Genomic DNA, 27,323 nt, shown 5'->3' on the forward strand with positions numbered 1-27,323 from the left:
GTATGACATCTGGCATTTTAAAGTATACTCGATTTTCACACTCAATCGGCCTACTATTTAGTATAGGTATTCGATCACGGTATTATCCCCATGACATTTTGTTTTGCAGCTTTGTGCATACATTAAACATAGACAAAGCACAGACAATTTACAGAGACTAAATACAATCATTGGGAATAGAAAAAGTTCAGTTAATGTGTGATTCATAGTTACCTAATTATATACCACATTATCAACAGGTGTTCCACGGGGCATATGGAAGCTTCCTGATGTGTGACGCCAGCCCGCGCCATGTAGGCTACAACTTCAAGTACGACTGCAAGATGGCCGACCTGCGCAGTGTGGCGTCTGAGACGGCGGTCCGCGGGTTCCTGCGGGGGCGTCACTGCGAGACCAACGCTGACTGCACCTTCGGGAGTGACTGCACGGCCACCTGCGATCGGTTGGTGAAGCAGTGTAACACGGAAGTGGTCCTGCCCAACCTGGCCAAGGTGTGTGTGTTGCTACAAGACTACCTGCTGTTCGGGGCGCCCCAGGACCTCCGCACAGACCTGGAGAAGCAGCTCCGCACCTGTGTGACGCTCAGCAGCCTGGCCAGCCAGATGGAGGTGCACCACTCATTGGTCCTCAACAACCTCAAGACCCTGCTGTGGAAGACCATCTCTAACACACAGTACTCCTGAGGACCACAGAGATACTAGGATCCTGCCTCAGACCTGGGTCATATTCATTAGAAAACTTGACTCAGGGGTGGAGTTAACATTCATTTGTGGATGTCCATCTGTTTCATATTTCAATTTGTGGCCAATGTTAGCTAGGTGACAGTTATGCTAAGTAGTTAAACACACACCCAGCTACCTTGTTTTTTTGCCTGGCGTGTCCCGGATTTGTTTACTGTTACATCTAGTCAGGCACACTGGGCTCCTGAGTGGCGCAGCATCTGTGCTGGAGGGGGCAGGTACACAATTGGCCGTGTCGTGGAAAATCATTTCAAATACAACGCTTATCAGAACTTGTAAATTCAAACATGCTCTTTATTACAACTGTACAGCCAACTGGCATGTCCCCGCGGAACACACCCCGCGGAACACACACTTTCTCAGAACTCCAGCTACTCTATTTATACACACATAGTATTATGTCCATCCCTTATGCAAATGACCTTTCATTTCTTAAGTCTTCCACCACCATTATCTTTTAGTTCAAGCTTCCTACTGGTTCATGCCCTATAACGCCCATATCTGTTTTCAGTTAGATTATAATGGTGGCTGGACCCTCTATCTTTTTAGTTTGTCAGCATAATGTCTCACTTCCCTTCATTAATGTGTCAATGTACTCCCTGTTCAGCTTGCCTTTATTGGAATCAGCAGATTCTGTCCTATAGGTTTTTAGAAGCAGCTGACCATGGGTCCCTCTATCTTTAGTGTGTCAGCATAATGTGTCAATGTACTCTTTGTTTTGTTTGCCTTTATTGGAATCAGCAGACTCTACCCTATAGGCCTTCTTTTTAGAAGCAGCTGACTATGAATCTCTTTATCATTAGTGTCAGGTCAGCAGACCATGTGTCTCTCCCTTTCATTAGTGTCAGGTCAGCAGACCATGTGTCTCCCTTTCATTACTGTGATCTATTTTTAATGTTCAGCCATTTTATACATCTATGTGCTGTCCTATACATCTCATTTACTCCTACAGCCGTCATTGTAACATAAGAATTTATATAAAGCTAATTTGATTTAATGTTGATAGTGTGTGCCCTGATGAATACAACCCTGGAGTCCCCCCAATAGAACTTCAACCAGGGCAAAACAGGACCCGCCGATAAGTGAAGCATGTCCAAACTCTACGTCATTTACGAGGTACTTGTACTTTTCTTAGAGCCATACTGAAGGTTGATGTATGCTCTGGGCCTTGCAGTGATCATTTTAAACTATACTTTAAGGGAAGTAATACTGAATAAACTAGTGCCATGAAAAGATCTGATATGGTGAGTTTTTATACATTTCCTGTCCGGAATATGATCCACTCAGACAGCTAGGGGCATAAAAGGATCTCATATCTGGAACAAGTAGACTGCACTCCAAACAATGGGGAACTTTGAAAGCCATCCTGTTGAGGTCGACAGATTATATTTCGATACCGATTATTGGAGGACCATTTCACATCGGTAATCTCGGGAGTTGATAGGCTTGATGGCGAACTGCTGATGGCGAAGTGCTGTTTGAATGAATGTTTACGAGCCTGCTGCTGCCTACTTAATTATAACACAAATACGAGCCTCAGGTCATTAATATGGTCAAATCCGGAAACACTTCTTCTTTCAGTGGAATACGGAACTGTTCCGTACATCTAAATATTCCTGTTACATTGCACAACCTTCAATGTTATAATCGTGAAATTCTGGCAAATTAGTTCGCCAGGCGGCCCAGACTGCGTGCAATGAACACAAGAGAAGTGACAATTTCCCTCATTTAATATTACCCGCTAACATGAATTTCTTAACTAATATGCAGGTTTAAAAATATATACTTGTGTATTGATTAAGGCATTGATACATTGGTGCAACAGCGCTTTTTTCACGAACGCGCTTGTTAAATCACCCATTTGGCGAAGTAGGCTGATTGACCGGTGTCCAGAAATGCCGATTTATGACAACGGCCATAATTAAATCGGTGTTACTATTGGTGTAGTTTTTCCCTCCATTTCACATTCAAGGCATGAAGTTCACACTGAAACCATGTTCAACTCAATTTCTATCCATTCCAGACTGGTTTGTCAATTCAACTTTCAGTTCTCTGTAAGTTATTGTCAGTGAAGGGCACCTGAAGAAAAAAAGCTTTACGAAAACTCAACCAACCAGAGATCAGCTCGAGTTTATTTGAATTATGTTGAAAGCAATACATTTATATTCAAATCAAACAGGGCAGGTACATGGTGAAATTGGCTCAAACGCTAATTAAACAATGGTCACACTGAGTCAAAAGGGCTTTGGCGTGATTACCAAACTTAAACTGAGCACGATGTGGTAAACAGCATCTAAAGGCTATAATAGTGGCAGCTGCATATGTATAATATAAAAGCTGGTCACCCTAGTCTAGGACCAGCAACTGAACAATCTGCTTTCTTCTACTAAAGGCACAACCCATTACTGCCACATTGCGTCTTCAACGGGTCACAATCTTCATTCGTTCTTCAGCACCGCTCCGATCTATCAATGAATCAGGAAATGGGTGAGAATGCAAAAAAAAACTGGCAACTTTTTAAAGTGAACAAGTCCTAAAACCTCAGGATAGTTGAATCAACTAAGTATTTGCCCAATGGCAATTACCAGGCAGTAATAAAATTGGTTTTGGCAAAACAAGATAAACTACTGAGGGAGTTTAAAACAAGCACTGTCACCTGTTCAGGCACTAGAAGATTACATGTCTGCGGGTCTAAAAAGAGTCCGAATGCGGCCAAATATCGGCGCCATGATCACTCCAAGTACCCACTGTTCTGGGTCCTTGGCGTAGACATAGCCCTGTCACTCTCCGCCCCTCATGACACAGGCTCAACACATAGTCGGACTGCAACACCTCAAGGGGCAGATCTCGACGAGACCAATATACATTTAGCAATTGTGTAACCGAATGAGGCGGACTTACAATGACTTGTGACTCCATGTCAACCCCACTACGACCAGTCTGCACTGCTGCACCTCCAGACTATATCTGAAAATAACAAAGATGGTAACGGTTAAGTTTGAAGAGCCACAGATCAAGGCAACAGCATATATAAAGTAGTGGGTCCAAATACATTGATGCTAGTTCTAGAGTATTGCACCTCTAACCAACGTGCGTGATTAATAGGTCAGGACACACTGCCCTCCTGGCGAGGGTCTGGTACCTGGGACTGGTCCGTACCCACTAAAGAGGGCAGTCGAGTCATTGTGGGTCAGTTTGTCATGCTATGACCAGGCACAGTGGCATTGGAGCCACAAGTACATCTCAAGGGGTAGGAAACACCATTAATACATGTTCTGAAAAACAAACCTATTAAACATTGGGGCCTACATGGATTTTCCATTGAAAGAGCTTTAGTCCATGAGTAGGTTTAATTTATACTGAATATAAACTAATTCCAAAATGGCCAAGTCACAAGGAAATCAGTCAATGGTACTACATTTATTAGACCCTAATCTTTAGATTCCACATAACGGAATACAGATTTGTCACAGATAAATGCTCGTGTGACAACCATTTACCTCATGCATCACAACATCTTTGCATAGAGTTGATCAGATGATTGAGTGTGACCTGTTCCACTTAAATGGCCATGTGAAGTTGCTGGATATTGCAGGAACTGGACCACACCGGCATACACACCGATACAAAGCATCATAAACATGCTCCGGTGAGTATGTAAGCCATGGAAGAACCGGGACATTTCAGCTCAAGGAATTGTGTACAGATCATTGCAAGAGCCATGAATTAGCGCTGAAACATGAGTAGAGTCAAATGGCGGCACAACAATGGGCCTCAGGATCTCAACACAGAACCTCTACATTCAAATTGCCGTCTAACTTGCAATTGTGTCCATTATCCATATGTTATGCCTGCCCATATCGTAACACCACAGGGCACTCTTCACAACTTTGACATCAGCATAAATTCTCTAAAACATTGGGAGGCTGCTTATTGTAGAGAAATGAACATCCAAATCTGGCAACAGCTCTGGTGGACATTCCTTCAGTCGGCATTCTAATTGCACTCCTCAACTTGAGAGATCTGTGTGTTGACAAAACGGCATATTTTATTGTCCACAGCACAAGGTGTACGATCATGCTGTTTAATAAAGAAGCGTGTCACATATCAGGTGGATGGATCATCTTGGCAAATGAGAAATGCAAACTTGTTTTTACCTGTTAATGAGCAAAAATTAATGCGATCTTCTATTTCCGCCCATGAAACCAACCCTTAAATTTGTTCCGTGTAGCATTAACAAGCCTTGTGAGAATTTGTAACCATGTCTGTGCAGGTCTCAGATAATGTGGTAGAGGTTATCCATCACAAGTTCAGCGTGGTGCATGATTTCTCATCACAGACCTATTACATATTTATTTTAAGACTTAAAAAGTTAAATTGCCATGGTTGTTGCTTACCGTTCTGTGCACACTGCACAGCATTCTTTCAGGGAGGAAAGGCGGCATTCATTCTGCTACCTCCAGGTTACATCCGCTAGGACAGGACACCAATCAGCGGTATCCAATTTCTCATTGGCAGCTTCACATTCCAAGGACCAGAGAAAACAGGACGTTACATGTATGATATGAACCCCAGTCATTTACCCGTATTACATTTCATATACTGTTGCAGATGTTGCCGCTATGATCACTCCAAGTACCCACTGTTCTGGGTTTTTGGCGTAGACATAGCCCTGTCACTCTCCGCCCCTCATGACACAGGCTCAACACGTACAGTCGGACTGCAACACCTCAAGGGGCAGATTGCTAGGAGAACAAGACATTGAGCCAGTGCGTAACCAAATGAGGCAAGGACTTACCATGGCGCCACGTCATGACCCACTATAACCAGTAAGTCAGCACTGCTACACATCCAGACCATCCTTTATCTGAAAATAACAAGATGGTAACAGTTAAGGAAACTGATCAAGGCAAAAAAGCCAACAAATAGTCAGTGTAGATATAATAAGCAGATAGCTGCTAGTTCTACAGCCCTCAGTCTGGACCTCAAAGCCAATTCCACTGAGTTTCCTCTAAATCACTGGGACCGCAGGTGGGTGCAATTATCAGGTAGAACACATCAGCAGGCTACAGACCACGAAGAGTAGCGTTTTGGTTTTTGCACCAACACAACTGATTCAAATTAGACAAGCTTGTTGATTAGCTGATTATTTAAATCAGCTGTGTAGTGCTTAGACATGCACCCCTTGGGGTCAAGAGAACATTTTAGGAAACCCTGTCCTATAGGAAGTGTTCAATACACCTGTTCTAAAGCATCAGTCATACCAATATCAAATGTGCTTGATTAACAGGTCAGACATATATCCTGTCCTCCCAGTGAGGGGGGATGATACCCGGGCCTGTTAGGCCCGGTTCCATGCCCACTGAACAGGGCAGCCGTGCCACCTTTTGTTAGTTTCAGTCTGCCCGCTCATTGTAACAGTGGCATTTTAGGCAGAGTTACATCACAAAGGGCAAGGACCCCCAAGAGGTACCATTAGTAACTGGTCTTCTGAGAAACAAGCACATTAAAATGTTATTAGGGGCCTACATGGATTCTCCATTGAAATAGCTTTAGCTCAGAAGTAGACTTAATCCATGTCTGGGAAACCAGAACCAAGCATTCACAACCCAGCATGCATTTGTAACCATGTCTGTGCAGGTCTCAGATAATGTGGTAGAGGTTATCCATCACAAGCTCAGCGTGGTGCATGATTTCTCATCACAGACCTATTACACTTTACTTCTTAGACTGGACAGAGTTCCAAATGCCACCTGGTGTAGCTTACCATTATATTCTTTCATGGAGAAAAGGCAGGCCTTTACTGCTACTTTCATGTGCCATCTGCTTGGTCAGTGTGACACCAATAGGTCATGGTGGTATCTAATGTTCCCCATTGTACTCTTCACCTCGGAGACAACTATAAAAGAGAAAACAGGACATTAATTATGCTTTACCCTTAAAAGAGCAACTCCGCCAAAAACATAGTCACAATCTCCAGCACTTAAACAGTCTACATTCGTGAAAACGGCAGTTACGTTTTAGCCGATGACAGAAGTAAAAAATTGTAAAGACTAATTTTCAAACACTGATATTCGCGGGTCATGGGGAGCAAGAAAATAGACTCCCTCTGGTTAAAAGCTACTATATAGGTTTTTAAAAACAGTTTCTTAATTCTAAGCCTACCGTGATGTCAGAAGCATTTAGGACCTTCCTCTTTTTAACCATAGAAACTTAACGTTTTCGCATATGTAGGCACTGGTTTGGTGCGGGAGATAATGAATGAGGTTAAAAAGTGGAGGAGTTGCCCTTTAATAGTTTACTAATAGTTTACATGTACACCTACATAAAATGTAGAGCCACAAATCTGAGCGCCCAGGTGGCCGCCGCAATCGAAAAAACGGAAACGCCACAAACCGAGTTTGCAACGCCTCTAAGATAACATTTTAAATAAGGCATAAAAAGCATGCATATCCCGCTAGAAATTAAACGTATACGAAGTGAGTGACTGGCAGTCAGTGAGCTACTTTTGCTAGCCGCAATTGCCAACAGACAATGTCAGACTAAGTTGTATGTGTTAATTGAATCAGCAACATGTTACTTCGATTATTTCTCAGACGCTCAAGAAACATCGTTGCCAACAGTATCAGAAACGGTCTGTACAGTAGTACGGAACCACGTGCGTATGGTTACAACTAAATTTTTAGAGTGGAAAGAAAATATATATACACACACGCTGCTGCACCGGAGACACCAACAAGTACTCAAGTTTGACATGTACTACAGTAGGTAGACCTGAAACTAAAACACGTAAACCAGCTACTCACCATGCTCAGACCTCTGAGTGAGAACTGAAGACAAAAGAACGAGAACCGGGGGAGGTGTCTATTTATAAGGATCCCCTACGGAATCTTTGAAGGACAATTTAAGGCATGCAAATATGCGTTCGAGTGGTTTCATTCAATCGCATACAGGTCCACTAGTTTGGTTTCCATCCAATTGGCGGCAGATTTAAGTGAATACTCCAGAATAAGCAAAAAGTAAATATCCGCCTTTTCCACACCAGTGGGGTTTCAACCAAATGTACTTTTTGCGGATCAAAATCAGTGCGTGGTTAAGTAGTGCACACAAAATGTACGTTTTCGCTTAAGTTTTCATGTACTCAATAAAAGCTTATAGTTCAATATGTTTCCATCGCATTTTCAACTCTAGTTTTGTCACTAAAACTATTGCATTAATTAAATAGCAAATATGCCTACTCTAGCCCAAGGTTTCCCATAGTCGGTCCTGGGCCCGCAGGTGCATGTTTAGTTTTTTTTGCCCTAGCACTACACAGCTGATTCAACTTACCAACTCATCAATCTTTGATTGTTTGAATCCGCTTTGCAGTGCTTGGGCAAAAACCAAAACGTGCACACAGGGGAGGGAGGCCCCAGGACCGACTTTGGGAAACCCAGCTCTAACCAACAGCTCACAGTGCTGGTAGGCTGTGTGTAGTCTACATCAGGGATGGACAACTGGCCAACGTGGCCCCAATGTCATTTTTTTTAGGAACTGTCTGGGTCTCAACCTACTGTTAAGAGTTAACATAATAGAATACACAAGGTGCAATTTTGAAATTTGGTTGTGCATCAGCAGTCACTCAATTAGCTCATGTCAGCTAAATGTATTTAGATTGGTAAATGAGTCTAGAGGCCAGCTATCTAAACTTGCAGTAAGCATGGTTGAATTACCGACCAGGGTGTGGCCCATTGATCATCAGTGACCATATTAAAAGCTGCAAACAGCTTTTTTGCAGCAAACTTGCTTTAAAACGGCAACATTTTAGGAATTGTTTTCTCTTCGCTGGCACCAGGGGGGCCTATAAAATGTTTTGCTTGCAGAGGGGAGGGCAGGGGTGGGGTACGCAGAGCCACCATGATGAGTTCAGTTTTTTTTGTGGCCCCCACCCACACTAAAGTTTCCCATTCCTGATCATCATGAGAATATTATGGATAAGAGTGAGAATATTTGTGTTTGTCAAACGGCAGTCAAGCATCAAGTCACCAGAATAAGACCCACGATATTTATTGGAAAGGAGCATCAAGATCACAGTGCACCTCCACCGTCCTGTGAAGTTCAACATAATTTACAATATTTCATCTGTAGCCGAATAAACTGCATGGTCTCCCGAGTCGTAGTGGGAGAAACACACACCATATTATTTCGACTCCAAATTTACTACGATAGGATGGTTATATCAATATTTGTGCATAAAGTCATTTCCACTGCCATTTCACACAATTAACTTTACAGACACAAAAATATCCCACCATGTGGAACGAACAAATTATCTGTCCGCATTTATAAATTCAACCTAAATTTCCTGTTTCCATACCAGCTGCCGTGATTTTTTTTATTTTAAATACGATATGACTTTACTCACATAAAAACTGTGGATGGAAACATCATTTAAATTGATCAAAAATAGAAGCTACGATGAAGACATCTGATATGGTGATTGCTATACAGTTGGTACAATAACCCTTCCACTGGAGTCACCATGATCACTCTCCTTGGTGTAAGTTTCAACTCATATGTAATAATAAATATGCCATAGCTATACATTTTATTGGCACAATGATAACAATTAGATGAATCTAGTCATTGGCAAAGTTATAGTTTTCTTGCACTAGTTGGACATGTCTTGTACACTAAGATTTTAGCCCAGTATTAAAATCCACTAAAAAGTATGCGTGTAGAAAAATGCATACAAAAAAAAAAAAACAAATGTAGTGAAAATAAAGTTCACTTGATAAATAGAACGAGTGTAGTGCATTCATGTCCTTTGATACAGAAATGCTATTTTTTCATTGAATTTGAACAGACAATGAAAAACAAGCTGAGATTTAGCAATAATCTGGAAACATGCGGATCAAATCTGGATCAGTTGATGGAACAAACATTGGAACTACACATTTTGTACACCTCAGTTTCCCTAGATACATTTAGAAAGAGAGCAACAATTCTATACAAATTCACCAAATCTGTTGCTGTAACATGATGAAACATGATAGAGTATTCAGAGTATTTTAGCAGTAATGTCCTTGTCCATGTTCAAATACCGAAAAGTAATCCTCTATCTTCTCTTCTTTGTCATAAATCCATAATCTGATACCCATATGTTGGGGCAAACTAAGAAGTGGAACACTTGCCTCCAGATACTACTCTCTTAGCCAAAAGGTAAAGATTTCACCTATCCTGTTACTTTAGATCAGGTATTACTTCAAGGAAGGGAGTAAAGAAGAATGCATTTTCAAAGAACTCAAACAGGGGCCCTTCATTCCCCCTTGTTGCCCCTCACTAGGAGCCTGGTGTGAGGCCCACTGCTGATAGACCCCGCAGCAGCTCCATCTGTCTCCTTTTGTCCTTGGCTCGGTTGATGGTCATCTTGAACAGGCGGCAGTACAACTCCATAGCGGCTGGTGTGTCGTCATTCCCAGGCACCGGGTATGTCACCAGGCTGGGGTTGCAGTTAGAGTCCACCAGCCCCACTGTGGGTATATTCATCTTGGCCGCGTCGCGGACCCCCACGTGCTGCTGGAAGACGTTGTTGAGCGTTGAGAGGAAGACGATGAGGTCAGGCAACCGAACCCCCGGGCCATACTGGATGGGTGCGTTGGTGAGCAGGCCGCCCTGCCAGTAGCGTGTGTGGGCATATTCTCCGCAGTCTTGCGCCGTGCTCTCCACCAGGTGACCAAACTGGCGGCGGCGTGAGACGAAGAGGATGACGCCGCCACGGTAGGCGATGTGGGCGGTAAAGTTTAGGGCGCTCTGGAGGTGCTCCACTGTCTGGTCTAGGTCGATCATGTCTTGGTCCAGACGACTGCCGAACAGGTAGGGCTCCATCAGCCTACAAGAGAGGGAGGGAGAAAGAGCGGGAGCAAAGGAGAGTGAGAAACCAGAGATTGTTTGTGTGAGAACGTCATTCTGTTTATACTTACATGTTGTCTCTAATAGCTGACAAACATTTTGTCCAATGGAGATTCTTTATTCTACCCGTCTGATCCAAGATGGTAGATCAGAGTCATAAGTCTAATGTGAACCACAATGACAAGTTGACAAAAAATCATAGTGCAACTGTTAAATGAAATATGGAAATCATAGTCAACATACCTGTGTCTGCAGCCTTTCTTGTGGCCGAGGTGAACTCTGGCATCGAATAGATCTTTCAAGGAGAACAGTTCTGACAAGCGGAAGAAATCTGGCATTTCAAGGGGAAGGTTCAGGATCTTGTCAGTGACATCTACAACAACAAAAAAAAAAAGAGAAGAGATTATCTCCTTGTGATGGTGAAGTAGAGAATGTTTATGAATGCGGGTAAAACTTAATATCCATACCTATAACTACTGTCAGATAGCTAAATGTACGTGTCACTGACAACTGCCTACCTGTGCTGTCAGTTTGCAAGGGGAGTGTTTTGACGGCCGCAGCAGACGCACAGAGCGGTCCACTACAGGAATATCCGGCTGCAACAAGCCTGTGGTGGAGCCCGCACAAACCTAAGAAACAACACCAGAATAAAGTTAGCTAGCAGTCATAAAATTACGACAGTAGCTAACTACAACATATCAGCGATTACATTGTAACGCTGACCATCCAACTTGATTTGAATGTGTGATGTAGAGGGCTGCATTCCCGATGGACCCAACAGAGATCATTGCGGTGCGCCAGGAGCAGGCAGTCAGACAGATGACTTTGGCATTAAAATATTTGTTGTCCCGCAGATTATTTGAAAAGGTTTGTCTTGCTGCTTTGCATGCATTATTTTAAGCCTACCTATTGTATTAAAAGCACATTTGTTTTGTTGCATTATTCACACACTCAGAATTCACTGGTTCAACTTCAGTAGCCTACCTCTCCTCTATAGTTGGGTATTTAAGTTCAAGTGTGCCTAGGCTCGATGCACCGGTACCTCTTGCCATGCTGCAGTAGAGAAAATAGTCTTTGGCAGTTTTTCAGGCGTACTTTTCACACCGCCTGATGTAGAGACTAGCCGTACTTGTGCATGTCAAATACTAGTATACTGTAGCCCAGTAATACAGATAGCCTAAAATAATGGGCCACCTGAGAATCTCGGGTAGTTTAACCTATTTCTTAAATTATTTTTGCGCATTTGATACTGCCTATAGGGGGCAAAATTGCTGGGACTGGGTCGGGTTTTGGACAATTCTTCCGATAGTGGGTGGGAGTCAGACAGAAAGCCAGAGGGTGCGGGCAAGACGAAGAAATCAGGCCCACGCATACCTCTAGTGTGACGCTACTGCTAGCTAGCCAGTATGCATTGGTTGTGTAATGGAATTATCGGCCTATCAAACGAGCATAGGTTGTACAGTTTTACAAGGTAGCAAAATATATTTAAAATGTATTTTCTTTAGAAGCATAACCAACATAGATAAATTGATTGTATAATGTAAATACAATGTACCTTTGGTAAAAACTGCGGCTGCCATGTTTGATTAGGCTCTGTACCCTCCCACTGAAGTTCAAATAAAAATGTGACAGGGTAGTTGTAGTCCATTGGATGTTTCGTGCGCGCTAGATCAAGCGTCAATAATTTCTATTGGACCACAACTCCCACAAACACTCATTAATTTGAATGTTTATTCAAAAACTTTATTGAAATGTAATACAAAATCGATGTACAGGTAACTGCCAAAATAAAGGAAACACAAACATAAAGCGTCTTAAATTGGGCCACCACGAGCAGCCAGAACAGCATCAATGCGCATTGGCGTATATTCTACAAGTGTTTGAACTCCATTTGTGAGATGTGCAGTAGCGGTGTCTGTATAAAATCACTGGGGAAGTCAAGCTAGTAAAAAAGCAATATTACAAGTTAGTTTGTGATAATTGTGTTGTTTGCTCTATAACCCATTCCTTCATAAGTGATATAGCCTAAAATAAGGCAGAGACAACAAAAAGACAACTGTCACACAGTGGCGGAATAAATTAAAAAACACATACCTTTGTTTAATCACATACCCGGAGAGCAATCTGTCAGGTGAAGTCCACAAAACAAATATTGCATGTAAAAAACAGTTAGACCTACAGCGGGGTCAAACAAGTTAATGTTTTTGACAGTTTCCTAAACAACCATACTGAACAAAAATATAAACGCAACATGTAAAGTCTTGGTTTCATGAGCTGAAATAAAAGATCCCAGAAATGTACCATACACACAAAAAGCTTATTTCTCTCAAATTTTGTGCACAAATTTGTTTACATCCCTGTTAGTGAGCATTTCTCCATTGCCAAGATAACGTATCCACCTGACAGATAATCCAAGCAGCTGAGAGGTGTGGCATATCAAGAAGCTGAATAAACAGCATGCTCATTACACAGGTGCACCTTGTGCTGGGGACAATAAAAGGCCACTTGAAAATGTGCAGTTTTGCCACACAACACAATAGCACAGATGTCTCAAGTTTTTCTATTGGCATGCTGACTGCACGAATGTCTACCAGCGCTGTTGCCAGAGAATTGAATGTTCATTTCTCTACCATAAGCCGCCTCCAACGTGGTTTACAAAACTGTGGTAATACAATATACTTGGTGTTTCCTTTACTTTGGCAGTTACCTGTACATTCCTCTTTCTTGTCAAATTCTAGCCAGATTTTCCAAACCTGTTGATTTCATAACCTTGTTTTTAACAAAAGTGTCAAGAAATTATATTTCAACATTAATATGAACATGATGTAGAAGAAAATGTATTGACATTTAAAACATTCAACAACTCTCAAAATGTTAATATTGAAGATCAATAGCCTAATCAAAATAGCCTACTATGCAAATACGAAACAAATATAAATAATACAAATATTGTTGAACAAACCAACAAAGAGCTGAAGTGCAATTTCAACACAACTAACATACTTCCCAATCAAACAATTCAACCAACAATAACAGTTCAACATTTCAATGTTTGATAAGAATTCTTGAAGATGTGCTTCACTTCCAAGTTGATTCAATTTTCCTGCAAAGCAGAATCATTTATCATTACACATTTTTTCTCTCTGCATTGTTGGGAAAGTCCCATAAGTAATCATTTCACTGTTAGTCCACCTGTTGTTAACGAAGCAGGTGACAAATCAAATTTGATTGGACTCAAGGAACCCCTTAGATTCTAATCATGTAATTTCCTACTCCTTTATTTATCTCCTTATTGTACTATTGTGTTATCAAGTATGGTAAATATGACAAGATGAGACTGACAAAATGTACCTGGATAGTGGTAGAAATTGGAGCACTCTCTTGACAGGTTTTTTAATCTTGGTCTAATGAAAAAAAGCAACCGAAAGATTCCATTGTCAACAAACCAAGCCAACAAACATCAATTCATCACAAACCTATTCCAGACAAATCAGAACACACTCTAAAGCCCCTTGCACAATACCCAACACATAGACACACCTAGCCAACTCAGTTTCTGTTGGTGTTTGTTTGGCATTGTATGGGCAGTGTGCAACAGGCTTAACTGTTCCTGTATGTCACTGTACCTTTGGCTGCTTTACAGCGACTGCTTTATACACCAATCCTCTCCTCTTGCTCCTCTCCTCTGTGTTCAGTGCTATGTAAGGGCTGAGGTCGACACCAGGGTCAATGGCGCTGGATAGAGACCTGGGGCAAGGTAGAGGAAAGAGGAAGTAGCATCAGTGCATGTTTAAGACTGGCTACATTGTAGCCGGCAACAGCAGACGGATTGACCTACACATCACCCGACATCTTCCAATGACTACTCATTATAATTTGGAGATTAGACAAATCTGCTCAAGAATAATCGAACACAGCCTAATTTCCATACTCCTTAAAACAGTGACTGCTTATGCATTACACGTTATGAAAAGTATGATCATATAATTCTCAATCTCAACATTAGAGAAGTCTAAATAGTCAGGCCGCAGAACAGTGTTACATGCGGTTACCAGAGGGAGATGTTAAGAGATCAAGCAGAGACCTTGGGAGTTTCTCATTCATGTCTTCCATTCGGTCTGTCTGATAAAATGTATCTGGGCCCAAGGTACTGCTGTACTAATCACTGCTGAGTAACTTTGATTTGATACAATAATGAAAGGAGAAGTAGGAGGAGACTGAGGCCTTCAACATTAGCTAAATGAGTCATGTACATGGACAATATAGCAAGGGTTACATACAGTACCTTCAGAAAGTATTCGCACCCCTTGACTTTTTCCAATTTTGGTTGTGTTACAGCCCTTATTTAAAATGGTTTACATTGATATTGTCTGTCACTGGCATACACACAATGCCCCATAATGTCAAAGTGGAATTATGTTTTAATGTCTACACATGAACTAAAATTAAAAAGCTGAAATGTCTTGGGTCAGTAGGTATTCAATCCCTTTGTTATCGCAAGCCTAAATAAGTTCATGAGTAAAAATGTGCTTAACAAGTCACATAATAAGTTGCATGGACTCACTCTGTGTGCAATAATAATGTTTAACATGATTTTTGAGTGACTACCTCATCTCTGTACCCCACACATAAAATGATCTGTAAGGTCCCTCAGTCAAGCAGTGAATTTCAAACACAGATTCAACCACAAACACCAGCAAGCTTTTCCTATGCCTCGCAAAGAAGGGCACCTATTGGTAGATGGGTAAAAAAAGCAGACATTGAATATATCCCTTTGAGCATGGTATTAATTACACTTTGAATGGTGTATCAATACACCCAGTCATTACAAAGATACAGGCGTCCTTCCTAACTCAGTTGCCGGAGAGGAAGGAAACTACTCAAGGATTTCACCATGAGGCCAATGGAGACTTTAAAAAAGTTATGGATTTTAATGGCTGTGATAGGAAAAAAGGACGGATCAACAACATTGTAGTTACTCAATAATACTAACCTAATTGATATACTGAAAAGAAGGAAGCCTGTACAGAATAAAAATATTCCAAAACATGCATCCTGTTTGCAACAAGGCACTAAATAAATACAGAAACAAATGTGGCAAAGCAATTAACTTTTTGTCCTGCATATAAAATGTTATGTTTGGGGCAAATCCAATACAACACATTACTGAGTACCACTGCATATTTTCAAACATACTGATGGCTGTATCGTGTTATGGGTATGCTTGCAATTGTTAAGGACTGTGATGTTTTTCAGGATACAAAAAAACAAAACAGAATGGAGCTAAGAACAGGCAAAATCCTAGAGGAAAACCTGCTTCAGTCTGCTTTCTACCAGACACTGGGAGATGAATTCCCCTTTCAGCAGGACAATAACCTAAAACACAAGGCTAAATCTACACTCAAGTTGCTTACCAAGAAGACAGTGAGTGTTACTGAGTGGCCGTGTTACAGTTTTTACTTAAATCTGCTTGAAAATCAAGACCTGCATGGCAAGACCTGCAAATGGTTGTCTAGTAATGATCAACAACCAATTTGACTGAGGTTGAAGAATTTTGAACAGAATAATCCTGGTGTGGAAAGCTCTTAGACTTAAGACATCAGCATGCTTCAGTTCGGCTGGTGCCTAGCCAAACGGAACGAGTGTGCTCGCATAGTCCCTTTAAAGACCGTTGCTTGTATAATGAGAAAAAAGTGGCAATAGTACCGTTTGTCCATTTTGAGAAGCGGTAAACAGTACACACTTCCTCAAAATAGTATGTATTAATCTAAGATAACTCAAGAAATCTGTCATTACTTTCAACGTTTTTGCCAAGGAGATTTTAGTCGCGCAATTGTACATCTAAAATGTTTGGTGCAGAGACTTCAGCTCCAAACTTCGTCTTGCCTCCACCCAAACATTTTTGGGCTTGAACAGCCCGAAAAAACCTGCACCAAAACAAAACAAACAAAAAAGTCACAAAATGTCATCCTAATACTGTATATGCATGAACTCTTCTGAACTGTTTCGGCTGGGAAGCATGCGGATGCCTTTACGCAGAAAGACTAACAGCTGTAATCGCTGCCAAAGGTGCTTCTACAAAGTATTGACTCAGGGGTGTGAATACTTAAGTAAATTTGATATTTCAATAAAAAAAATTAAAAAATTAAAAACCTTATGGGGTATTTTGTGTTTTAATTCAGGCTGTAACACAACATGTGGAATAAGTCACAGGGTATGAATACTTTCTGAAGGCACTGTAGATATTGTTGTTTAACAGCAATCCACATTCCTTGAGTGGCAAGTGTCCTGAGGAGTAACAGCTGGTAGGTACATCTTGAAGAGCTTTTCTGTGATGTACGCATGGTCCATCTCGGTTCAGCAATATCAAGGTATGATTCTTATACTGTTGAGGCTACATTTTAATTTTAAACTATATTAAAAATACCATACGATCGTCTTTTGACATTTTCTCATTGGTTCACAAATACATGCGCACACACTCATATTGACCATATCAATCTTGAATTGTTAAATCAGAAGAGAGGCACCACTGTTGTTGAAATTCACTCTTTATTATACAGTTGCACTTTAAAGAGACAGTCAAAGTATCCTTCCTCTGACAGGGAAAACCGGTGAAAGTTCAATTTTTGCAAAATATTTATGAAAACTGGCGATGCACAGCATGTTCAGTAAGTATTTTTTCCTCCTTTCTTCCCCATAAACAAAAATAAATAACATTCTTTTCACATATGAAAATTCAAGAAAACTACTAGAACATAAAAGAAGCAAAAAAACAAAGAAAGAAAAAAAAAACCTCCCACCAAATGGCAAGTGGAGAAATACGAAAAGCCCGATGAGTTTGTGTGTGTGCAGTTGACAGTTTGTGAGCGGGAAATGAACCACTGATATGGGCAATGTGCCTATGATTGTAAAGAGGACAATCTCTTCATGATAGGCCACGAATTCAGAAAGGATTTGTATATTTTCAGACACAAAACAGAGCAAACACACAAAAAGCACGTGTAAAAACAGCATCTGAACAGGTGTTAGTCGCTTTTGCTAATTTAACCGCTGCTCACAGAATCCTTCAGAACAGAAACATAGCTTATGATAAGGGCTTGTTATGAGAATGCTACTTTTTTTTGTTTCCATGCGTTTGTGTCATTAAATGGGGAAGACTGTTAGAAGGCACAGGGAAGATTTTAGACTATTAAAACATTACAAAGAGGCTAAGGGAACACAGACGGGAATATTAGGCTAGTTGAATGCAGAGTTTGAAGTATTTGCATTATAAAAAGGAGTCCCTTAAGCCACTCATCCATGGAGCTACAAAACACTTCTACCTCACTGCTCCCTGTTAAAATGATGTCTTTATAATTCTGTATTTGACCTAACATTTTATAGTACTAGTGTAGTATGTTGGGGTGGTTAGGCTTATATCTTTGATAGGGTTTGAAAGTTTAGCTTTTTATTTTTTTAATTTTTTTAAATGTCAGTGAGACAAAAATAACCAGTTCCTGTATTAAATGACCAGACACACCAAGCTGTGCATTGGTGGTATGAACCTTCATGCACTAGGCTTGTTGTTTCAGGGTGGTGATTGATATTGCTTTTAAGAGTTTGAATGATAAGAATGTAGTAACAGAAAATGGAATCTCAGAGCACAAATGAAAAAAAAAAGTAGGTTTGTCTTAAATTCTTGTGTTATAGTATTTTAAATAGATGTATAAAATGTACAAACATATAAAAAAATAAGCTTTGCACTATGCTCATTTTGTGTATCAACAACAAACCAACTATCCCTTGGAACCGTCAAATGAACGAATGTACATGATATCCACTAGGAAGGAGGGCACACTCAATAGGTTAACGGGGAAAAAAGGCTATGTGATGCTACTATGTGAAGGTACAAGGAAAAAGCCTGAACTTACAAAGTAGGAAAGCTCTGCTTCTTCTCTGGGCTTGTCCTCTCATCTGACTCGCTGACATCTGTCTCATCTACACACTCCTCCTCCCCTCGTCTTTCTATCTGCTCTTCTCCTCTCTCCTCTGGCTTTCTGCTCTCCCTTTCTCTTTCCTTCTCTCCTGCTGGCAAGTCACTTCTCCTTTCCTTCTTTCCCTCAATCACTGTCACCTCCCTGCTCCTGACCTGTACATGGTTTGTCTTGTTCTCGGACAGTTCCACAAATGTGGTCTGGTTCTTGGCCACGTGTACCACGCTGCTCACCGACAGCCCTGGGGTCAGGGTTGGAGGTTGACCCCAGCGGCTGCCCGGCCCTGACCCATGACCCTGGAGGAAGTACCTCCCGGACGGCCCCGTCTCCACAGGTCTCCTGGTTAGGCTTGGGAACGGAGAGCTAAAGACGACAGCCGTCTCTGAGGATGAGGGGCAGTGGAAAGGAACCAGTGGGGATTTGATGATGCTCCCAATCCGTACAACATCAGGACAGGTGGAGACAGGTGTGTCCAATGCAGGTGCAGGCTCAGCTCTCCTCCTATGTTGATAGATACCGGCTGGTACTCCACACTGATACGCTGGCGTGGTGGCTGTCTTCTCACCAAAACTAGGTGAGCTGTACTGGAATGGGTTCCGGTTATGGATCTTCTCCTTTGTCTCAGTGGGGGGGAACACTTGGCTCTTAAGCCACTGCTCTGAGTCAGTCCTGGGCAAGGGGGTGCTGGGGCTTGGAAATGATCTGTGGCTGTGACCCCTTGCCATCTCTGAGCTGGTATACTGGTGGGCATCACCGCTTCCTGAACCCGAACTGAATCTCCTCCTCTTATCAGCTCTGGTAACCCCAGCGCCATCAGCAGGCTCCAGGGCTGTAGGATAAGAGCTGGGGGTGAGGGCTGAAAGGAGGCACGATCCCCTGGCTGTTCCTAGGGTGGAGGTGGGGTTGGGGTTTCCTGGGGGTGTGTTGGGAAAGACTCCTCTGTCCGGAACTCCTCTCTGCTCAGGACTGCTCTGACGAGGCGGGTCAGGGAATTGGGTAACATCCATTCTTGGAATTTCAGCCAGCTGATTTTCCGTTTTGATGCTTTTCTCTGTGAGAGGGACTGTAGTTTTGCCCTTGCCGTTCCCATCTCCTGTTTTCCCTGCGGTAGTAGAAACTTTAGCCTTTTCCGCCAGGAACTTTCTGATCTCCTGTTCAATGCTGTCGTCGCTGTCCACTGAACTACTCTCTTCCTTGATCTGAAACACCCCTGGGTTAACTCCCGACAGGCATTCTACACCTTTTGTCCCTTCAGATCCGTCTGTCTCATATGCCTGGATAAGGGGCTCTTTGTTCTTATTGTTCTGTGGATGCTTTGACACATTCTTACTCACTTTGCACTTCTCTCTGTTGTCGTTCCCACTCTGGGCTGTAGTCGTAGTAGTAGTAGTTGTAGTAGTGACTTTAAGGGTCGTTTTCAAAAGACTGGTGGTCTTGGGCTCAGGCTCCGTTCTGAGCTTCTTTAGCGGTGATGCTGTTTTTCGAGACAAATACTCATCCTCCTTGAGGCCCTTCCTTGACTTCAACTTCATATCTCTAGTCTTCTTTTTCAACTTCTTCTTGGTCTTGAGCAGGTCTTTTATTGCAGTGTCCAGGTCTTCGTCACTGTCCAGTGAGCTACTCTTCTCTCCACTCTGTTCCCTCCTCCTCTCGGAGCCCTTCACTGATTTCAGTGGGGCTTTCTTCAGGGACGACACAGATGCGCTTGACCCTCCGTCATGCTCAGTCAAGGGTTGTGTGACTGCCTCCTCTTTCATTCTGAGATCAGTCTCTCGTTCCTCCTTGGAGCCGCTCCTGCTTCCGTCTTCCTCTTTGCGCTTTCTTCTCTGCGTCAAAGACAGCCTCACTGTTTTCTTCTGGGCCAGACTCAGTTTGGTGTTCTTCTCTGGTTCAGTCGTAGTGTTAGTGTCACCCTGACTTGTGGTACCAACAGCTGAACCAGGCAACAGTTTGTGTATTTGAGCCTTCTGCTCGAGAAACTTCCGGATTTCCTGTTCGATCCCCTCCTCACTGTCAACGGAGCTCTCATCATCACTTTTATTATTATTATCATCAGGACAGTTTGTGGAGATGAGGAGGGAAGTGGTGGACTCTGTGGAGCTGCTGTTGATGTTCATAAGGCCTGCAGCGTTAGGGTTAAAGGCCTCTGGAATTTTAATGACAGCTTTAGAGATGTCCAGAATGGCCTCAGCACACATCAGCTCAGCTGTGGTGGTAGTGATGGTGTTCACCTTCAGGGTGGCTGGGCCTGGGGTGGTGTGCTGCTCCTGCTCCCTCTCTCGCAGGGGCTCCACATGAGTCAACAGGAGGAGGCCGTTCCCTTTGGAACTGCTAGCTGCTAATCTCTTCTTGATAAGAGAGAGTGAGGAACCTGGAGTTTGTGAGGGTAGATAGGACTTTACATCCCTAGTCTCGGGTTTCTTTTTTGTCTTTTTAGACAGTTTGTGTTTTTTCATGGCCGCTGCTGGAGTGCTGATGCTCTCTGGACAGTACAGAGAAGCGGCTGCTTTACTTACTTGCTTATGTTTGGGGGGTAGAGATAGAGAGAGTTTGGGTACACTCTTTTTCTCTTTCTGCTTCTCCAGCTGGTAGTGGCGAATAGCCTCCTCAATTCCGTCGTCGCTGCTGCTGGAGTCTGACTCCTCTTTGAGGTGAAGAAGGGGCTTGGAGGACTGTCTGCCTCCTCCTTCATGTCTCTCTTTCTTCTTCTCCTGCTGGTAGCGTTGAATAGCCTCCTCTATACCGTCATCACTACTGCTGTCACTGTCAGACAAGTGTTCCTCCACTGCTTTCACCAAGGGACACTTCAGTGTGTCAGAAAGAGGGTTCGAAATACAGGGGCCTCTCTTCCGTTCGAAAGAGGACAGTTTTTTGACCACCGCTGCTTTGCTTGTTGTGCCCAATTTCTTAAAGGGATTCTCTTTGCAGGTGGGTGTCTTACTTTTTACACATTTTTTCATGGGTGGTGGTGTGGTGGTCTGCGTTTCTGTTTTGACACTTCTCGGGACCTGGTTGCTGGCAGTTAAAACCTTATTGCTGTCGGATTGTGGTTTGGGAGGTTCTGGAACGGTTGGAGGAGACTCCCTCCGCGGCATCTTGGGTGGCTGTAGAATATTAGTGGATGGCTCTGGCTCGGCCTTGCGTTTGTGGTCATCCTTTTCCTTCAGGTACTCCTGTATGGCCTCCTCGATCCCTCTATCCACCGAGTCATCGCTGTCAGAACTCTGGCTCTCCGAATCAACATTTGAGGAAGCTTCTGGCACTGCCAGCAAGTTATTAATGTGAGTGGCAGGAAGAGGTCCTCTGAATTTGGGCTTGGGCCCCATCACCACAGGAGGCCCCCTCCGGGCCTTGAAGCCCTGGCCCTGGGAGCCGCGGGCTCCGACATCCTGTCCTGGTTGTCCTGGCAGCACCTGGTTCCCCTCCGTCTCATTGCCCATGTCGAGTGAGGAATGGGTGCTCCTTAGGCTCTCTATGATCATCTGGACCTTCTCTGGGATGGGTGTTCCAGTGGTGGACAAGTCGCTGTCAGAGTCATTGAAGCAGATGGGCAGACCGCTAAAGCCTCCGGGCGGACCGCCGCACGATGACTTCCATTCTGTGTGAATAGTCGCAACTGGAGGCACGTTCATCAAGTACATTCTAGTGTGGTGCTGGGGTGGGTGGGAGCATGGGAGCACATCTGCCTCTGACAATACTCACATTTTTACATCTGAAACAAAGAGAGAAACGAGAGGGGGGTCAAAATACAGCTTTTGTATGCATATCATACAACATTCTTTATATACAGTTGAAGTCGGAAGTTTACATACACCTTAGCCAAATACATTTAAACACAGTTTCACAGTTCCTTACATTTAATCCTAGTAAAAATGTCCTGTCTTTAGGTCAGTTAGGATCAACACTTTATTTTAAGAATGTGAAATGTCAGAATAATAGTAGAGAATTATTTATTTCAGCTTTTATTTCTTTCATCACAGTCCCAGTGGGTCAGAAGTTTACATACCAAATACTAATTGAGTGTAGCATTTCCTTTAAATTGTTTAACTTGGGTCAAACGTTTTGGGTAGCCTTCCACAACCTTCCCACAATAAGTGGGTGAATTTTGGCCCATTCCTCCTGACAGAGCTGGTGTAACTGAGTCAGGTTTGAAGGCCTCCTTGCTCGCACACGCTTTTTCAGTTCTGCCCACAAATGTTCTATGGGACTGAGGTCAGGGCTTTGTGATGGCCACTCCAATACCTTGACTTTGTTTTCCTTAAGCCATTTTGCCACAACTTTGGAAGTATGCTTGGGGTCATTGTCCATTTGGAAGACCCATTTGCAACCAAGCTTTAACTTCCTAACTGATGTCTTGAGATGTTGCTTCAATATATCCACATAATTTTCCTGCCTCCTGATGACATCTATTTTGTGAAGTGCATCAGTCCCTCTTGCAGCAAACCACCCCCACAACATGATGCTGCCACCCCCATGGGTTGGGATGGTGTTCTCCGACTTGCAATCCTCCCCCTTTTTCCTCCAAACATAACGATGGTCATTATGGCCAAACAGTTCTATTTTTGTTTCATCAGACCAGAGGACATTTCTCAAAAAAGTATGAACTTCGTCCCCATGTGCAGTTGCAAACCGTAGTCTGGCTTTTTTTATGGCGGTTTTGGAGCAGTGGCTTCTTCCTTGCTGAGCGGCCTTTCAGGTTATGTCGATATAGGACTCGTTTTACTGTGGATATAGATACTTTTGTACTGGTTTCCTCCAGCATCTTCACAAGGTCCTTTGCTGTTCTTCTGGGATTGATTTGCACTTTTCGCACCAAAGTACGCTCATCTCAAGGAGACAGAACGCGTCTCCTTCCTGAGCGGTTTGACAGCTGCGTGGTCCCATGGTGTTTATACTTGCATACTATTGTTTGTACAGATGAACGTGGTACCTTCAGGCGTTTGGAAATTACTCCCAAGGATGAACCTGACTTGTTGAGGTCTACAATTTTTTTTTCTGAGGTCTTGGATGATTTCTTTTGATATTCCCATGATGTCAAGCAAAGAGGCACTGAGTTTGAAGGTAGGCCTTGAAATACATCCACAGGTACACCTCCAATTGACTCAAATTATGTCAATTAGCCTATCAGAAGCTTCTAAAGCCATGACATCATTTTCTGGAATTTTCCAAGCTGTTTAAAGGCACAGTCAACTTTGTGTATGTAAAGTTCTGACCCACTGGAATTGTGATACAGTGAATTATAAGTGAAATAATCTGTCTGTAAACAAATGTTGGAAAAATTACTTGTGTCATGCACAAAGTAGATGTCCTAACCGACTTGCCAAAACTATAGTTTGTTAACAAGACATTTGTGGAGTTTTAATGACTCCAACCTAAGTGTATGTAAACTTCCGACTTCAACTGTATATTGTTCAGATAGTCACTGTACGCTATAGGCTATCCATCATCGTATTTCGACTATGGACCTATAAAAAGGACTACATCACATTAATGCTGAAATGCTCCTTTACTGAATATCATGATTATTACAATGATTTTTAGAGCTACAGCAATGCAGTAAGGGCATAGGCCTAAATTGGCAAAAATACAAAATCTGCCAGAATATGAATTGCTTATAATTTAACTCAACCAATTAGGGCTATTCTACAGAGACTATGGCATGCACGAATACACTGTATTAAACTAGCAGCAGGTGGAGGGGCGGTCATATGTAGCGCGATACTCAAACCCGCCATACTGTATCTCCACTGTCTGAAGCCTACCAATGAATGATAAACAACGTTGCCGACTTCCAAGGCTGCAGTAAACCGCCGAGGAAGGGCCGCAAGCTCGGTTCACAAAAACGCCAATATCATGTGATACACGAATAGAACGGGATATGAGTCAATGTACATGTACAGCCAGTGTATGCCGGTAGAAAGTCAAAATAGACGACAATCTGTCCAAATTGTGATAGCCATCATCATCATACATCATTTAACCCGAGAACGACTTCACACTGGATCCAAAAATTATTTGTTAAAATTGAACTTTAACTGTGACAACATTAACTTAGTCTGCATAAGACTATACCTGATAAATAGGACGATTTTCTTTCCAACAAAATCATTCACGTACGTCGAGGGCATTCTCTCCGTACCTCAATGCATCGGTTGTCGCAACGCCACCCCCGGCAGTCCCCGTATCCCTCTAGCGGCCCAGGCTGCACTTATGGCCGGTGTGTATCACTAGGAGACACCGCAGACCAACCAATGTTCCTTCGCTACCCGGCCACTGATCTTCCAAACCCTCACTTTACGTTGTCATCTTCTCAAAGGACACGGGTTACTCGACAATATGTTTAAGCACTAACAACGATATTCATTTAAATGTATAAAACAGGCGGGATTGGGAAATCTCATTGAACCTATTCGTTGTCTTGAGAAATAAGATACTTGCGGGCCTCTTCTGTTCAACCGGCATTTTTCTGCGAAGAAAACCTTTGTATTGTGCTTCTCAACAACCTCTATAGTCACACGGAACTGTCGTGTCGGCACAAGATATCAGGACATCAATTTAGCTCAATTTACCTGGTTATGGTTGAATCGCTCGTACGGGTTAAATGTCCACCAGTTTCGCTGGTTTTCCTAGTAGCTATTAGCTAATTCTATAGATTTCAGCAGTATTCACACACAGAACTGACACAAGCAAACAGTGCACGGTCTCTAGCACCCCTTCCTCTCCACCTCGGTCAGCTTTTTTTTTTAAAGGAACATAGCCTAACTCTCAAAGTTGACCAATGACCGTAAGGACTATGTTAGTTTATGTAACAGCTCCTCCTGATATTTAACCTACAAACCATTTTATATTCAAATTTCATTGATATGGACAGATATATTAGACATTAAACAGGGAGGCCTTAGCCTAATTTAATTATAGTAGCCTATGACTTTACCAATAATATCCACAGAGGGGTTGGTTGTTTAGCATGCACAGCTATGGTGTAAAACTTATGGCGTTGGCTTGGGGTTGTTGACAACATGTATGCTATATTTTGTCTCCAATGTTTATTGGAAACATAAATAAATTGGCACAATGAGCACTTGTTGACTCTCAAATACATCGTTAAAGTTGTTGGTTAGCTAGCTAAAAAATGTTTTGCCATATTAGCATAGACTTGACATCAGTCAAAACACCTCAAAACAAGACATGGTAAATCTCAATAACAAGATAAAACGGTCTGAAACGAGCCACCTACGTACGATTCCCCACATTGCAGATTTGAGTAATTGTTGCTATCTGTTGCTATCATCCAGAATCACGACAACAACACGCTGACTTCTGCCCCATAAAAGAGTGCACGATGTACTTGCATTTTATGAAATATTGTGGCTAATTATATTTTGTAATAATTACACCTTCTTCAATGTGAAAAGCACATTACAACACCTCAAGTTAAAAAAGTAAATAATCATAATAGTATGATAAATTGATTCCACTTTTATTCCAACAAAGCTGCAGGGTCAAACATTATACAGTTATACATTTAGTGCAGTTCAAAGTAGCAAAAGTAGCCTAATAGAAAGTAATGGTCAATCCTTGATGTTTATAATTCATAAAAAAATGGAAATATGTATTGTCTACTATGTTCCATGCATTTACTGTAGGTTGATGAAGGTACAGTAGGTAGATGAATACTACATGGCTATACTATACATATTCTGTAGCTGCAGTTGTTTCAAATACCACAAGATGGTGGTATATGCAAACATAAAACATATATCTTCTTTTCTTCTCATCTGCTCTCCTCACCTCTCCCCTTCGTCTCTCTTTCTCTCTCTCATCCAGCTCTTCTCACCTCCCTCTCTTCCCACCTTTCCTCATATCTCCTCTGTTTTTCTTACTCCATCTTCTCACCACGCTCTCTTCCTCAGGTGCAGTTTCACCTCATGTTCAAAATACTGATTCTTCATGTCTCCTCTAGCTTCTTTCCGCTATTTCTTAATGTCTGTCTGCTTGTCTTTCTCTCTGGGTGCGACCCAATAATCTCTCCTTCTTTGTGAAGTGAACACTTGTTCACTACTCTGCACACATTTAGAAGCATTTGATTGGTGTAGGCATGGTCTAGACTTGGGGGAGTTCCCATACCAGTCATTTACTTTAAAATCCACGAAGGTAAGCGAACAAGTGCACACTTCAGGAGAAAATAGAGATTATGGGAACAACCCCTCTATCCTTCTATCCCCTTCCTCCAACACTTCCTTGTTGTTTACAAAATGAAAATACAAAAATAAAAAACATTGCTATCACCCCTCAGTGAATGGGAATGGGACCGGCGAGGATATCATGTTACCAAAAGGTGTTCGCTACTCCAAAAATCCCACTCCTCCCACGTGCAAGCATGCACGTAGGTCAACAGAGTGGAGCTTGTAGTAACCTTAACAAGCTTCTATCACAGTGATTCTCAGTGGAGTCGGTCACTTTCTCTCTTCCTCTGTAATTAATCACTGCAGTGTCCTAAATGGCACCCTATTCCCTACAAAGTGCACTACTTAGCCCTCTCATCAAGTAGTGCACTTTGTAGGGAATAGGGTGACATTTTTGAGGCAGACACTATCTCACACACCAGCTTAAAATATCTTAAAGCTACAGTCTGGGATCTGGGAATCTTTACAATTCTTAGCCAAAACCCATTGATTCTTGAATAATATAACAAAATATATGCCTCATGACTCAT

The 27,323-nt window shown here is 42.3% G+C and overlaps 3 protein-coding genes, 1 long non-coding RNA gene and 2 other non-coding genes across 13 annotated transcripts in view; 1 reads left to right on the forward strand and 5 right to left on the reverse strand.

The window, feature by feature from the left end:
* The window catches only part of LOC139552056 (divergent protein kinase domain 1B-like), a 49,847-nt gene extending 47,872 nt beyond the window's left edge, over positions 1–1,975 (forward strand). For 6 of the 7 annotated variants that reach the window (XM_071363423.1, XM_071363425.1, XM_071363424.1 and 3 more), the window contains exon 7: positions 240–1,975. In XM_071363423.1, the coding sequence (XP_071219524.1) occupies positions 240–683 (444 nt within the window). In that variant the 3' untranslated portion in view covers positions 684–1,975. The remainder of the gene's footprint in view (positions 1–239) is intronic. The other variant, XR_011670378.1, reaches the window with a different exon arrangement.
* Positions 1,976–2,854: 879 nt separating this feature from the next.
* On the reverse strand, positions 2,855–8,202 carry LOC139552060 (uncharacterized). Its single transcript, XR_011670379.1, has 6 exons — positions 7,547–8,202; positions 6,508–6,639; positions 5,539–5,607; positions 5,138–5,258; positions 3,642–3,707; positions 2,855–3,205 (listed from the first exon to the last, which is right to left on the reverse strand). It is a non-coding gene; the product is annotated as an uncharacterized lncRNA (long non-coding RNA).
* Positions 3,456–3,585, reverse strand: LOC139552907 (small nucleolar RNA SNORA17). The gene has a single exon (XR_011670568.1). It is a non-coding gene; the product is annotated as a small nucleolar RNA SNORA17 (small nucleolar RNA).
* On the reverse strand, positions 5,351–5,482 carry LOC139552909 (small nucleolar RNA SNORA17). The gene has a single exon (XR_011670569.1). It is a non-coding gene; the product is annotated as a small nucleolar RNA SNORA17 (small nucleolar RNA).
* Positions 8,203–8,770: 568 nt separating the features above from the next.
* LOC139552062 (small ribosomal subunit protein uS2m-like) lies at positions 8,771–12,303 on the reverse strand. The gene is made up of 4 exons (XM_071363433.1): positions 12,187–12,303; positions 11,150–11,260; positions 10,875–11,004; positions 8,771–10,611 (listed from the first exon to the last, which is right to left on the reverse strand). The coding sequence occupies exons 1-4, from the start codon at positions 12,209–12,211 to the stop codon at positions 10,062–10,064; spliced, it is 816 nt and encodes a 271-aa protein (XP_071219534.1). The 5' UTR covers positions 12,212–12,303; the 3' UTR covers positions 8,771–10,061.
* Positions 12,304–12,706: 403 nt separating this feature from the next.
* LOC139552061 (protein phosphatase 1 regulatory subunit 26-like) lies at positions 12,707–25,379 on the reverse strand. 2 transcript variants are annotated; one of them, XM_071363431.1, is made up of 5 exons: positions 25,177–25,379; positions 18,545–22,319; positions 14,258–14,378; positions 13,983–14,035; positions 12,707–13,734 (listed from the first exon to the last, which is right to left on the reverse strand). In XM_071363431.1, the coding sequence occupies exons 2-5, from the start codon at positions 22,246–22,248 to the stop codon at positions 13,710–13,712; spliced, it is 3,903 nt and encodes a 1,300-aa protein (XP_071219532.1). In that variant the 5' UTR covers positions 22,249–22,319; positions 25,177–25,379; the 3' UTR covers positions 12,707–13,709. The 2 variants fall into 2 exon arrangements, with proteins under 2 accessions (XP_071219532.1, XP_071219533.1); XM_071363432.1 differs by lacking the exons at positions 12,707–13,734; positions 13,983–14,035; positions 14,258–14,378 and having other exon boundaries at positions 17,165–22,319.
* Positions 25,380–27,323: the final 1,944 nt, after the last annotated feature.

The sequence above is a fragment of the Salvelinus alpinus genome, chromosome 24 (genome assembly GCF_045679555.1).
Source record: "Salvelinus alpinus chromosome 24, SLU_Salpinus.1, whole genome shotgun sequence".
In the NCBI taxonomy this organism is placed as follows: Eukaryota; Metazoa; Chordata; class Actinopteri; order Salmoniformes; family Salmonidae; genus Salvelinus; species Salvelinus alpinus.